The sequence below is a fragment of the Tupaia chinensis genome, unplaced genomic scaffold (assembly GCF_000334495.1).
Source record: "Tupaia chinensis unplaced genomic scaffold, TupChi_1.0 Scaffold000569_1, whole genome shotgun sequence".
Lineage (NCBI taxonomy): Eukaryota > Metazoa > Chordata > Mammalia > Scandentia > Tupaiidae > Tupaia > Tupaia belangeri.
The window spans coordinates 2,938,709-2,953,161 of NW_006160083.1; the positions used below are offsets into that span (position 1 = coordinate 2,938,709).

Here is a 14,453-nt window from a genome sequence, read left to right on the forward strand (position 1 = left end):
AACTACCTGGACTCGACCGCGTACCCGCCGTCTGAGCTCCTCGGCGGCCACCTCTTCCCGTCCGGCCTCCTCAACGCGCAGGCCCCTGGCGCCCTGGCTGCGCACCCCAAGCTCTTTCTGCTTGAGAATGCCAAGCTGGCCGGCCTGGCTGCGGACAAGTTCTCCCATCCCGCGCCCTATCCCCATAAGGAGCGCTTGCCCGCGCCGCTGGAGCAGGTGCTGAAGGAGAACTCAGCCCTGACCGCTGAGCGCGGCGGCGTCAAGGGCCACAGCAAGTTGCCGGGGGGCTCCACAGACGGCAAGCCCAAAAACTTCACCTGCGAGGTGTGCGGCAAGGTGAGGCTCAGGGTCCATCGGGGGCCGGGAGGGGCAACTTGAGTCGGCTTCTTCCCTGGGGCAGCCTAGAACGCCTCTCTCTTAAGATGAGATGCTCCCCAGTAGCTGCCTGCTCCAATTGGGAGCGCAACTGGGCCTCAGTTTCCTGTCCTGTAAAATGGGGATGCTGTTGTCAGCGGCGGTACAGTATTGGTGCGAGCAGCAGATTGGAAAGCACTGTGTGAGCTGAAAGGGGTTCTGGTTTCCAAAGGGGTCATGCTGGTTGGGGAAGGTAGGTGGTGACCTGGAGGGGGGTTGATTCTAGACCCTCAGACAAACGCGCCAAAAGGCCCCCTCGTGTCCTCCCGTAGGTGTTTAACGCTCACTATAACCTCACCCGCCACATGCCGGTCCACACCGGAGCCAGACCGTTCGTGTGTAAAGTCTGCGGTAAAGGCTTCCGCCAGGCCAGCACGCTCTGCAGGCACAAAATTATCCACACCCAGGTACGTGGCCCCTGGGTCAGCCCCTGCCCCTGCGCAACTCCCCCGCCTCCTTTCTCAGCCTGAGTGTGGTGTTGGGGGTAGAAGGGCCAAGGAGTCCCCCTTGATCCTTCCGGGGGGCGTGTCCCTTCGAGGTGTCGACTAGGTGGGCTCTCCCGCCAGCTCTCGGCCTTACAAAGCGCTCGTCCCTCTCCGCAGGAAAAGCCGCATAAATGCAACCAGTGCGGCAAAGCCTTCAACCGCAGCTCCACGCTCAACACGCATATCCGCATTCACGCGGGCTACAAGCCCTTCGTCTGTGAATTCTGTGGCAAAGGCTTTCACCAAAAAGGTAACGTTCCGGGTGAGGCCCTCTCCTCACTCCGCCTCCGGACTCGGCGGGTTGTGGCTGGCGGGAAGGCAAGGAGGGATGAGGATGGAGGCGGCGAGAAAGCGGCATGCAGGCTCCGCCGCAGCGTTTCTTTGGAATCGGGTTGTACCGGGTTTAGGTAGAAGCTCTCCCGGCTGGGTTAGTAGACTTCGCTGGATTTAAGCTGGGTGAGCCGTAAGACTGAATTGGAAAAGGTGGGAAAGTAGAGGGTAGAAGGAATGGAATTAAGAAAAGGCGAGGGCATTTCCCTCTTTGTAGCCTGGACTCCTCTTTCAAATGGAAAAAAAAAATTTTTTTTCAAGGCAAAAATCCGCCTCCTGGGAACAACCTAAGTCTTGGGGAAAACCGATATAGTCCCCAGCAGTTTCAGACCCGCTCGCATTTCCCAAGGCATTTTTGGATCTCCAGGTGGTAGCCGGGAGACCAGAGGGAGTAACTTTAAAAATGAGAAGGGAAAAAAATGAGGGTCGAAGCCGTGGTTCGTGCGAATTTCTTCGAGCGAGGCATCCGCCCGGAGAAGGACTCGGTGCGTCTCTGGGCTGCGCAAAAGTTTCCCCGCCGGCAGAGCGCGTAGGAACTCGGCGCCGACCCTGTACCCGGCAGGGCAGGAGCGCGGGGCGGCTCCGCGGGACTCGACCCTCGGCCGGGTCTCGGGAGAGCCTCGGGCTTGATGCAGACGAAGTTTGACAACTTCTTCACTCGAAGAGGTCGCGCCCGCCTAGCCAAGCGTCGCCTTCTTTGCGCGGGCACCTGAAACGCCCCCGGGACGCCCGGGCCCCTCTATTCCACTCCATACCCCCACTTTTTTTTTGTTTTTGGTCTCCTGTAGGGAACTACAAGAACCACAAGCTGACCCATAGCGGCGAGAAGCAGTACAAATGCACCATCTGTAACAAGGCCTTCCACCAGGTCTACAACCTGACCTTCCACATGCACACGCACAATGACAAGAAGCCTTTCACGTGCGCCACTTGCGGCAAAGGGTTTTGCAGAAACTTTGACTTAAAGAAACACGTGCGCAAACTCCACGACAGCGTGGGCCCCGCTGCCCCCTCCACAAAGGACCTGACTAGGACAGTGCAGAGCTGAGAGCTGCTGCCTCGCACTCCTTTCCCGACCCGTGCCACCCTAAACAGATCACACGTATAAACTTATTTCTAAAATTAAAAGAAAAAAAAACTATAGCAGAGAGGCTAAAATCTATTTATCGAAACCAGCATATTTTTGGAAAGCTAAACGTTTCCTCGATGACTGGCAGCAAACACGTGGCTCCCACCTTTGCATATTCAGGAAACACTTAAATCCAGTGCGCCTAAACGTATATAATTCCAGGCCTCGCTTCTCCTCTGGCAGCCGGTTTTGACCCCAGCCTGTCACCGTGAGTGCCCCAGAAGAGCGGGGTGCCCCCAGTCATCTTTATACAGCCATGTAAATCCTCCTGTACCAGCGAACACGGAATATACACATATATGTGACTCAATAAACAGAATCACTAGTGCGCGTTTTCTTTCCCCCTTCCCCCTCGCCTGGAGGTCATCAGAACAACCCCAGAGAACAAGAAGGAAATGGGCGTTTATAGTAGTTTCTGTCTTAGATGCAACTTTATTGGGGGCCCTGGGGTCACGGTGAGGCCAAACTTGTGTTTCTGAGGCCCTTGTCGGTTAAGGCCCCCAGGAACGAGGGCGGGAAGACCTATGTCGGTCTGCACAAGGTGCCAAGTTTTTATTTGGTGACTGCTCAGACACTGGGGATTCTAGGTGTTATTTGGATGAGAAGACTCGCCAACCACCACCCCGAAACGGTTAAATGTGGAAGGGTGCAAGGGAGCAGAGCAGAGCGCCAGGTGAGGGTAAACGATCAGGGCACTGCACCGCCCGGGCGCTTCTGGGCACGCCCGGTCCTCTGGACGACCTAGGTAAGGCAGCCACCGCTCCCAGTCGCCTCTGGCGGCGCGAGCTAGAGGGTAGGGATCCCCAGGCCAGCCACCGCTCCGGGGTTCCCTGGCCTGCGCTCCGAGTCTCGGGCTGGCTCTAGGAGCCTTGCGCCCTACCGCGGGAGGGCGCGCCCGGGTGCGCAGAGCTGGTCGCCACTGCCGCCACCTCCCGGGCCCTGATTACCGCGCAGTTAGCCCACTTCCTGAATAGCTATCTCCGCTGCCGAGCACGCTGATGAAATGATCTCACGCTTGCTTTCTAAGTAATGACCCAAATTAAGAGAGAAAACAGAGACCCTTCAAACAGCATTACATTAATCATCTAATCATTCCCAGGAGGGGGCCGGCCGCCGCCGCCCCGTTTGATCCGAATCTGGATAATCAAGAGCTCAGATTACTGGCGCGTCGCGCCGGGCCGCCCCTCCAACACACTTTTAATATCCGCGCGGCGATTCAGCCCACGTCTTCTGGAACAATGTTCCCCAGAGCGCGGAGGAAACGCGGCGCGGGGCCCGGGAGTGCGCTTCCACGCAGCCTGCGCATTGAGCCGGCGAGGGCAGCTGAGCGCTGACCCCACGCGAATTTCCACTGCGGGTGGCGGCTGTTTGGAGAGAAAGATGGTTAAAGTGAAGGGCAGTTCCCAAGTAACTCTAGGAGTAATTTAAGTGCGAGGGAGCCCAATGCTGGGTATGCAGTAAGCGCTCAGCCGCCAGTGGCCTCCACAAGCAAAAAAGGCTCGAATTCCGCGAGAGTTTTTTCTATGTCAAGCACGCGTCACACACTCTCGAATGCTGACAACAGCCTGCAACCTGGACATCACTATTCCCATTTTACAGACGAAGAAATAGAGACAGCGACAAGCTAAATGACCAGCTCAGAGTCGTGGGATTAGGAAGGACAGGGATTCGAACTCCGGGCTTCCTACGTTGCCTTTCGTTCTCGTTGATGGGGTAGAAATCTCGAGTTGGGAACTGGAGAAAACCGCTCGGGGTGGGGGGTACCGTTCTGTCCTCGGCCTCGGCCCAATTCACAGACCCATTGCGCGGGGAAAAATTGTCGATTTTGTTTGCACAGAGGACGGCGACAGCTTCCTCAGGCTGTCGCGGGGGTATTTTTAGTACCTCCGATTCAGAAATAGGAACGCGTACATTAGAATTCCATTTCCTGAAAGGAGAGCGTCCTCGTTTTTTTGTATTCCTCCTCCCCCTCCCCCAAGTCTAGGAAGACGCAGCCAGGGAGGGGAGGGCGAGGAAACGAGGGGGAATTTAAATGTTAGCTTATTCTGGCTGCGGTTCGCCGAGGGGAGATTGGGACCCAGAGGAATATGCAGATTTAACTCCGAAAATTCAGTGGATGCCACAAACCCCAGGAAACCCCAGGATGGGCATGGAGGACTTGGCCGCTAAGGATATGGAAATTTTGCCTTGCTTTCCCCAAACATCTATGGGGAGGGAGGTTGGGGCTGGTTTGAGGAGTCAGCTCCTCTCCACGTTCTGGTACAGTGTGTTTGCAGCCTCGCCTGACCTTCCGGCTGCCCTGGTTTTGGGGGAGATCTAGGGTGTCCTGGAGCCGTCCTCTCAGCTAAAATCCTTTCTTTTGTCCAGAGAAGATCCCGGGCAGATGCCCCTCTTGGAGATTAAACAATGGTCAGGCCAGCACACTCCATAGCTCCAGAACTTTGAGCCAGAAGCAGATACTACGAAACCTAGTGCAAAAGCATCTTCTAGATACTCAGTGGGGTAGGGTGGGGTGGGGGGGGGAGTTGATCTGCGTGTGAAAATCATGGTCAAGTTCTCTTGGAGAAGAAAGGATAAAGAAAAGAAGACAGTACCCTCATCCAGGGAAATAACTTTCTGAGGATCAAGGGCGATGACTTTATTTGAGAAAGCCTGGTGTAGTAAGTTTTCACTGGAGATACTATGGGGAGGGTCACGCCTCTCACGCAACTGGGGGAGGCTCTTGTTTCCAGGCTGACAGTTCTGAAGAGGAGCGGAAGTTGCTTGCTTGCAAAGTAGGCAGCAAATAAAATCAAACTCCTGGGTGGGGTAGGAGGCATTTCTCTCTTGGACTGCTCATCTCTGCAGTCAGGGAAATCGGCAGTAACTGGCTCAGGGGTAGACCCGAGCCGTGTTTCTTGCACACTCTAACCTCCTTGAGGTTGTTTCCTCATAATCTGATTGCTACTTAACCTTCACGCCAGCTTCTGTCAATCGCTCTCACCTGAGAAGGTGTTATTTCACATCTGGTAGTTAATTGTAGATAAACAGAGTTGTGTGTCTATAAGGCTTAGTTTTGCTTTCCACAGGTTTCAAGTCACTCCTGGATTTAAGATATCTGCTTCCTTCAGGTGTGGGATTCAGGAAAGGATTCCTTCACCTGAAAAATAGTGCAAGGGGACAAGGAGCCTTCTTCCTGAATTACTAACCACCCTTCACAGCCAACAGGAATTCTGAAGCCAGCGCGGAGTCCTCTGTGTAACCAACCATCTTAGCTTAGTTATTCACCATGCATCGGAATTGATGGGTGAAAGGCTCTGTTTTCTGATTATTTTTTCTTCCGTTAATATTAAACTGTTTGCATGACTTGTAGTTTACAATATTAATAAATGACTTAAACAAGGTAGTCATCAGCTGCATATTAATATTCTAACCTTGATTAAATGGAAGAGGCCGCCCTTAAATATAAAAAAATCAAATGGCGGGGGAGGGGAATCCTGTCACAGACACAAAAAAGACTCCAATTATCTTTTCCCTTACAAGATGTTTGTTCTGTCCATGACTGCTCACACTTCAGCAATCTTGCCAGCAAGACTCAAAAAAAAAAAAAAAAAAACCCTTCTTCCAAAGCCACAGCCTTGTACATAACAGATTGTACAGTCCTATTGCCTTAGGCGGGTTAGAGGTTCCTCTCTGCAAAGAGCGATACAGAGAAGTTGCCAGGATCCAGACACATTTTGGGGGGCATGGTGCTGCTTCTTGCCTTGGCCGCAGAAGTAGGTCTATATGGTCCCCATTTTGCTGTTTGGCTTGCAAGTGGGTAGGGGGCTGTCTGAGCCAGGCCGCAGAGTGTCAGGCTGAAGGCGTCCAGGTGTGTTGGTGGTGAGTGGGCTGGGGGAGGGGGAGGGGAAGGGGCATGTGGAAGGGGGAGGGGCTGCCAAAGAGGATGGGAGTCTGGAGAAAATGCTGGGAAATAAACAACCTCAAGGCAGCTGCGTTGCCCTTTTCCCTGCACTTCCCTCTCAAACGTCTGAGCAACCAGTTTGCTCCTAGAAACATGTTAATTGCCAACGGAGCTCATTAAGGCATGCACATGCAAAACACAGCAAGAAAGATTAAATGGACAAAAGCGCAATAATGAACTGTCAACAATCGGGCCCATCTATGCGACCAGGATCACTCAAGAATGAGGCATTTAGAGGCAACAAAGGATTGTCTGGGACAGGAAGAAAAGACGACCTAGACTTTTGTTTAGTCAACACAATTGATTACAAATGAGAGATTAACAGGATAGCTTCAGGTTTTTTTAAAAAGAGGCAGAAAAGAAAAGTCCAATTAAGTCCACCGAATGTTAACTACATTGCGTTCCATGCCTAGCCCCAAAGAAATTCTCATTAAACCATCCCTGGCGATCCCTTTTGGAAAGTAATTTGTCTCCCTGATGGAGCAGAGAAAGAGAATCGTGTAAAAGAAAGCGTTAGTTCTTGGCACAATGAGCTTAGGAGACACACTAGAAAGAGCCAAAGGGGGAGTTAATGAGCATCTGACAAACTGCTTGGATTCAGGCCTAGAGAACAGCGATGAAAAGATGAAATTGGCCAACAACTATTCTTTATATCAAACATAAAAAGGCCAATCTGAAATGGGGCTGCTCAAAACTGGTTGAAAGTACATAGCCCAAGAAAAGAGAGCCACAGCCAGGCCCCTTGGTGGACAGTGGGCTGACAGTGTGAAAAAGTCTACAGGCCAAGAGTTAGCAAATAAGCAGAGGTGGGCACTTCATCCACAGCAAACCCCAGCACGCCCCAGGTCTTTGAAGTCCCCATTCGAAGTTCCTGATGCGCGCCCCCCCCCCCTGGATGTTTCTTTCATGAATGAAAAATGTATCAGGCTAGCTAGCATTGGAGGGGTCCCCTAAAGTTCTGGTAATCTGGTAATTAGCCTCTGGCATTCACCAAACCAGCCCTCTCTCTTCTAGATCCTCGGCCCCCCAGGGGTACCATATGTTACCAGCTCATATTCCGATTTTCTATTCTCTTTTCTTCCAGTGATCATTCTAAACCCTCACTCTTTGATGATCACCTTCCTAATTCTACATGGAGCAGAGAAGGCACGAAAATGAAGACATTGATTACACGTGGCTTTGTGGAACAGGTCATAAATATTTAAATTATTTCTCATAGTTCATCCAGTTTTAAGAAACCACTTCACCTTAATGTTTCCTTTTTTTAAAAAAAGTTTATTCTTCCATGAGCAAGAGAGGCCGAGAGACACAGAGACAGAGAGCTTGTACTCACAGAGGAGGGTTATCACACCAACCTCGGCCAGCCCTCAATCATGTGCATGCCTGGCATACTCACGAAGGTCGCTGGACACAAACCTAGAACCTTCCCCTGAGTCTCAGTCTCTCAGAGTGCCACATTTATTGCTGTGCCACTGGCCCCCTGATGGTTCCTTTTTTGATACAAAGTGGGTCAGAGGTCGATGTGAAAGGAACATTGCACCTTAATTAAACATAAGCATCCAAGCATCCTAACAGCGGAAGTGTCTGAAGATTCTTTTACAGTCAGGGTTCAGTAGAGCCAGGTAAATAGACTCCAAAAATGGGATGGGATGTTCAGCTTAGTCCACCAGTCAATTCACCTAGGACAAATTCTGTGGATTCTCCATGTCTTACTTATTCCGTCTTCGAGGTGGGATGGATGCCATTTCAGATACTCGAGTGCAACATTTCAATCTTGATTCTAGGTTTTGTATTCTTACTCTCAAATCCTTGGTAACAGCGATCACATTTCTGAGGGCTTGGCTTGCACTTCAGGTTTTGCTCATGTTTCACGGAAAAAATATATTGGCGTCTAGAAGTAAGGAAGGGGGAAGAAAAAGTATACCAATTCGAAATAAAAACAGTCATCTAAGATTAAAGACTAGTTCTGGTTTTCAAAGCACAGAAGTGTTATAGAATCGAAAAAGGTGTGTTTCAGGAAAGGGAGGAGAAAATGAGACTTTCTACTGCATAGAGTTCAGTCTGATAGACTGAAGTTAGTTCTTGGACCCAGCATCCTGTCGAAGCCTCGAGACCTGACGTGAGCTACTTTGCTCATCTCCTCTCCTGAGGGCTCCTCAGTCCTAGGTTTTATTTGGAGTTCTTTTTCCTCAGAGAGTTTCAATGTCCTCATGTTGTGCTGAATAGCCTAAGGAAGGATGGCATATCACCTATAAGGAGAGAGTAGAATAAGTCCTTAGAAGCCTGGGCTCTGACATCAGAGTAGCTGAGCTCAGATCCTGGCTCAGTTGCTTAATCCTAAAATGACTTCTCTGTTTTTCTCATCTGTGAAATGGGACTATTAAGGATACCTATCAGGAACCAGTAGGTGGCACGGTGGTTAAGGCACTGGACACTCCCACATGGCTGACCACGGTTCAAGTCCTGGACCTGGTGGCTTGCTTTCTCCCTCCCCCCCCACCATGTGTCTCTCTCTGGTCAAATTAAAAAATAAAATGAATGAATAAATGAAATGAAATTTTAAAAAATCTAAAAAGAAAAAAAAGAGTACTATCTTGCTGGTAGCAGATGGAGTAATGGCTATGTTGCTGGACTTCCATGTAGTCAACCGCAGTTCAAGTCCCGGACCCAATGGCTTACACTCATGCGGGATGTCCGTATGTGCGTGCCCAAGATCCCAAGAGGAGAATGGAGGAGAAGAGATTGCGGTGTGGCCATCCCCCTGGGGGGTGATTTCTCGCTTTTTGTCTTTCTGGCAAGCACACATGCCCTATAGCAAAAACCTCTCAAAAACAAACAAACAAAAAACAAAACAAGAGTACCTATCTTGGGACCAGCAGATGGTGTATAATGGTTATGTTGCTGGACTCCCACATAGTCAACCACAGTTTAAGTCCCAGTGGCTTAAACTCACACCAGGCCTAAATGTGTGTGTGCCCAAAATCCCAAGAGGAGAATGGAGGAGAAGGGATTGCGGTGTGGCCATTCCTCCTGAGAAGTGAGTTCTCGCTTTCTTTCTCTCCATCTCTCTCTGTCTCTCCAGTGAGCACACGTATCCTATAGCAAAAATCTCTCTTAAAAAAAAAGGAATATCTATCTTACTGGGTGAAGATTGAGTTAACACGCATAATTAGAACTTTAGAGCAGCACTTGGCACAAGGGGTCTTTAAAAAGTTCATGAAGAACATTATGAAAAACTATGCATAGATCCCTGCACATATTAAGCATTTCAAAAGCTAACTGTTATTAGAGAAATTAGGTTGAAAAACTTTAATGCAACACTTTATTTAAAAAGTAATATTGGGGTTAGCAGGTGGCGTGGCAGTTAAGGTGCTGGACTCCCACATGGTTTGAGTCCTGGACCTGGCAGCTTGCTTTCTCACTTTCTCCCTTTCTCTCCCTGTTTCTCTTTCTTTGTGTCTCTCTCTGGTGAGCATACATGCAAATTTAAAAATAATAATAACTATACATAAAAATCTTTTTTAAAAAGTTAATAGCATTATCTTGTTGACTCCCCATTATGTCTTTATTAGGTAGTTTTCTTTAGTCTCATTTTATTTATTTTTAAAAATTTACTAATTAAATTTATTTATTATTTTTGGAGAGCTTTTTGTTTGTTTGTTTTTGTTTTGTTTTGTTTTGTTTTTGCTATAGAGCATGTGTGTTTGCCAGAGAGAGAGAGAGACAGAAAATGAGAAATCACCCCCCCGGGGGGGATGGCCACGCCACAATCCCTTCTCCTTCATTCTCCCCTCGGGATCTTGGGCACGCATGCACACGTGCCTGGCGTGAGTTTAAGCCACCGGGTCCGGGACTCAAATCGCAGTTGACTACATGGGAGTCCAGCGGCATAGCCTTTACGCCAACTGCTGGTCCAAACATTTATTAATTTTTTTTAGGTAGAGTTTTGCCATAGGACATGTGTGTTCACTAGAGAGAGACAGTGAACCCTCCCCCCGGGGATGGCCATTCCATAATCTCTTCTCCTCCATTCTCCTCTCTGGATTTTGAAAAGTGTGTTTTTGAAGCCACTGGGTCCAGGACTCAAACCACAGAGTTGGCCATGTGAAATCCAGTGTCTTAACCACCATGCCACCTGCTGGTCTATATTTATTTTAAAAATTTTAGCCACAGAACACATGAGCTCACTCCAGGGTCTTAAAAAGGGTAGCAAGTGAGAAAGCATCTCCCATGGGGAATGGTCATGCCACAATTCCTTCTTCATTTCTCCCTTTTTTGGGATTTTGAGCACTCATACATACATGTGCTTGCCGTGTTTTTAAGCTTCTAGGCTCAGGACTTACACTGCACAGTCAGTCATGTGGACTCCAGCTGCCTTAACCACCATGCCACTGGCTGACTCCTGTGTGTCCCATTTTAAAGGGGAACAAACTGGGAACCAGCAGTTAGTGTAATGGCTATGTCGCTGGACTCCCACGTAGTCGACCGCAGTTCGCGTCCCAGACCCAGTGGCTTAAAACTCACGCCGGGCATGTGTGAATGCGTGCCCAAGATCCAGAGAGGAGAATGGAGGAGAAGGGATTGTGGTGTGGCCATCCCCCCTGGGGGGTGATTTCTCGTTTTCTGTCTCTATGTCTCTCTCTCTCTCTGGCGAGCGCACGCACCCTATAGCGAAAAACCCCTCAAAAAGAAAAAAAAGAAAAAAAAAGAAAGGGGGAACAAACTGAGTTGCTGTGAGGGCGGGCCTCCCATTAGTTCACATCATTGGAACCTGGAGCTGGGGCTTGCCCTCAGGTGGTGGATGGCGATGTCACGGTTCTATCATGGTTCCAAATCTCATGATTTTTGTTAAAAAAATGCAGATTCCTGGATCTCTTTCTTTCTTTCTAAATTATTATTTTATTTACTTTACTTATTTATTTTTTGGAGAGGTTTTTTGCTATAGGGCGCATGCACTCGCCTGAAAGACCGAGAGAGACAGAGAGACAGGAAGTGAGAGATCACCCCACCCCAGGGGGGATAGTCACGCCACAGTCCCTTCTCCTCCATTTTCCTCTTGGGATCTTGGGCACGCATGCACACACACCCAGCGTGAGTTTAAGCCATTGGGTCCAGGACTCAAACCGCGGTCGACTACATGGGAGTCCAGCGACATAGCCATTATGCCAACTGCTGGTCCCAACTTTGTTTGTTTATTTTAATTTGACCACAGAAGGACACACAGAGAGAGAGAGAGAGAGAGAAAGCAAGTCGCCAGGTCCAGGATTCAAACTGCAGTTGGCCATGTGAGAATACACTTCCAACCACCGGGCAACCTGCCAGCTCCTCCTGGATCTCTTTTACCGAGATGCTTAGTCAACAGATTTAGCCTGTGGTCCAGGAATCTGCATTTTAATCTGGTGCAGGTGATTTTTGAGACTACGCTTTGAAACACTGATTGTGCACCTGTGTTCTTCCCACTTCACCATGTTGCTACCCCTGAAAAAGGACACAGAGAGAGAGAGAGAGAGAGAGAAAGCAAGTCGCCAGGTCCAGGATTCAAACTGCAGTTGGCCATGTGAGAATACACTTCCAACCACCGGGCAACCTGCCAGCTCCTCCTGGATCTCTTTTACCGAGATGCTTAGTCAACAGATTTAGCCTGTGGTCCAGGAATCTGCATTTTAATCTGGTGCAGGTGATTTTTGAGACTACGCTTTGAAACACTGATTGTGCACCTGTGTTCTTCCCACTTCACCATGTTGCTACCCCTGAAAGATGGAATAACACCATCAGCTTTCTGTACATTAATATATTTGATCATTCATTCAGCAGATATGGCTCAAACACCTCTCATGTGTCAGGCACTATACTGGGTGTGAAGATACAAAGGAGAGGAGTTTATAGTTTAGTAGGGGAGAAAAGCACATGCAACAAAGATCCTCCTACAATATGCGTGAAGATGAAATAGGGCATTCTGTCCAATCCGGGTTGGTGTGCATAGCGGACATCTGTTACATTTGCTGGCTGATCATCCTTTTCCTGTACTGGTAACTACATCCCACTCTTCCTTTGGCTAAGTCACCCCTCCCCCACTCTCAGTCCCTAAGGTTAAGGAAGGCGCTATTCCCGCCTCCCGTGGTGGGCATGTGACCCAGAGCCAGCCAATCAGAGTGCAGCTTCTCTCTAGCCACAGTGAGTGGTTCAGGACTGGGCACCTGACCCAAATGGAGTCAATGAGAGTTCTCCCAGGTCCTTAAGAGGAGCAGAAGACTTTTTTCTGGGTTTCTAAGTAGGTCGGGTGTGAGGCTGGGGACTGGTGTGGGCCGATTTGCTACAATGTGAGGGAAGACTTTCCTGGGCCGAGGCTGAAGTAGAGAGTGGGAGGAATTGAGACCTGGCCCTATGACCTCGTTGGACCCTGGCTAGACTAAGGCCGGATGCACACGTGAACTTCACAACTACTGGCGTTCATAGAATCTCTCTTCCTTAACTCTGAGATTCCTGATTGATACTGGGCAGAAGAAAGGGAAGTCTAAGATGCGCTTCTCAAGGAAGTGAGACCCTGGTGGAGGCTGCAAGAGCAGCAGGTGTTCGCTGTAGAGGAATGGAGGTCAAGCTATCTCCGGCACCCTAAGTAAAAGCGCAGAGCTGAAAGGCAGCCAGTTGGGTTGGGAATGGCTGAGCTTATTAGGAACAGTGAACTGACTTTGAACCTCGTTCTGCTTCTGAGAAGCTGTAGGACTCTGGGCTTGCGGCTTGCGTCCTCTAAGGCTGATGTTCCTCCTCTGTAGAATGAGCACAGTAAGGACACTTGCCACGCAAGGCTGGAATGGTGATTCTGCGCCAGGAGACACGTGGAACACCTGATCCGTCGCTGGGGTTCAGGTAAGCGATTGTAACTGCTATCATCGGAAGGTGACGCACTTAAAAGACAGTGACTAGCTGGCATTTAGCTTTACTGAATGGTTCAGTGGAGTGCTCTTTTGAAGCTAGAGATGTCCTAGGGCAGAGACAAGTTCACTCTTAGCAGCTGCCTGGCAGCGGAAGTCCGTGTTTGAGTGAAGTAGTGAGATGTAGATGAAATGTCATAGGCTTTGGAGTCTCCTAGATCAGTTGATTGTAAACAGCAGCATGACCACAGGTGCCTTGAACATTCAGAGATCCAGTTGCCTCATCTTTAAACCCTTCAATATTAACAGGGTTGGTAGAAAGATTTAAATGAGATGAAATGCGCCTGGCTTGTTGTTCAGTAAATTATAGCTGTTTCCTCTGACTACTAGTTACTTTTGCTCCTTTTATTACCACAAACGTAATCTTGGGACACAATCAGCAGAGCAAGCAGGACTGTAGTTATCTAGCAAACAAAGTGCTAGGAGCACTCCAAGGGCAGAGACAGGGTCTGTTCTGTGGTCTGCTTTGTGCCCAGTGCCCGGCCCACAAAGGTGCATGAAAATTCAACACTGGATAGCAGGTTCCACTGGTAAGGTGATCCAGCTTCATTTTCCAGGAAGCCATGCTCTACTTTATCCTGAAGCAGCGTGGTCATAAAACAAGCATTTTTATAAAGGCCTGCTCCATGCCAGGCAATGTGGTAAGAATGTAATTGTGAACAAGACAGCCTTGGACCTTGTGAATTTCACATCGTAATGTTGGGATAAACATTATGAATAATAAACAACATGAGAAATGTGAAATAATTTCAGATTATGGTAAATGCCTGGAAGGAAATTAAAGACGGTGGTGACCGGACAGTTCGTGTCTGAGAGAATCTGCTTAAAATAGGCGGTAGTGCCAGTGTTGGTGTAGTTAGGGCCGATGACGTACCCAGGAACATGAAGAAGTATCAGCACAGCTCAAGGTGGCCCCTCAAATGTATCTATTTGGATTTGGTCAAAAGCCTCCCCTGCCCCATAGCTCCAAATTACCCATTGGTTGTTCCAGCTCAGATCTGCTTGGGACTCAGAAAAGTTTTCCAGGGTATGCCAGAGAAGAAGCACCCCTGGGCAGTGGGTGGTGCCGGCCTTGACCTACATACCATTTTCCCACTGAATGAAGTGATAATTGATCAAAGTAAAAAATTTTATAGAAAGAGATACTGCTGCCATGTTTTTAAACCGTGCATTTCCCAGCCAAGTCTCCAGATGGAATCACCGAAGCAACACATCCTTGA

General features: G+C 49.1%; 1 protein-coding gene across 1 annotated transcript in view; it reads left to right on the forward strand.

The window, feature by feature from the left end:
* FEZF2 (FEZ family zinc finger 2) overlaps window positions 1-2,869 on the forward strand; it is a gene marked incomplete at its 5' end in the record, with an annotated part of 3,321 nt that extends 452 nt beyond the window's left edge. The window contains 4 exons of the mRNA XM_006158046.1: window positions 1-336; window positions 687-821; window positions 1,017-1,149; window positions 2,018-2,869. Of these exons, the coding sequence (XP_006158108.1) occupies window positions 1-336; window positions 687-821; window positions 1,017-1,149; window positions 2,018-2,277 (864 nt within the window). The remainder of the gene's footprint in view (window positions 337-686; window positions 822-1,016; window positions 1,150-2,017) is intronic.
* Window positions 2,870-14,453: the final 11,584 nt, after the last annotated feature.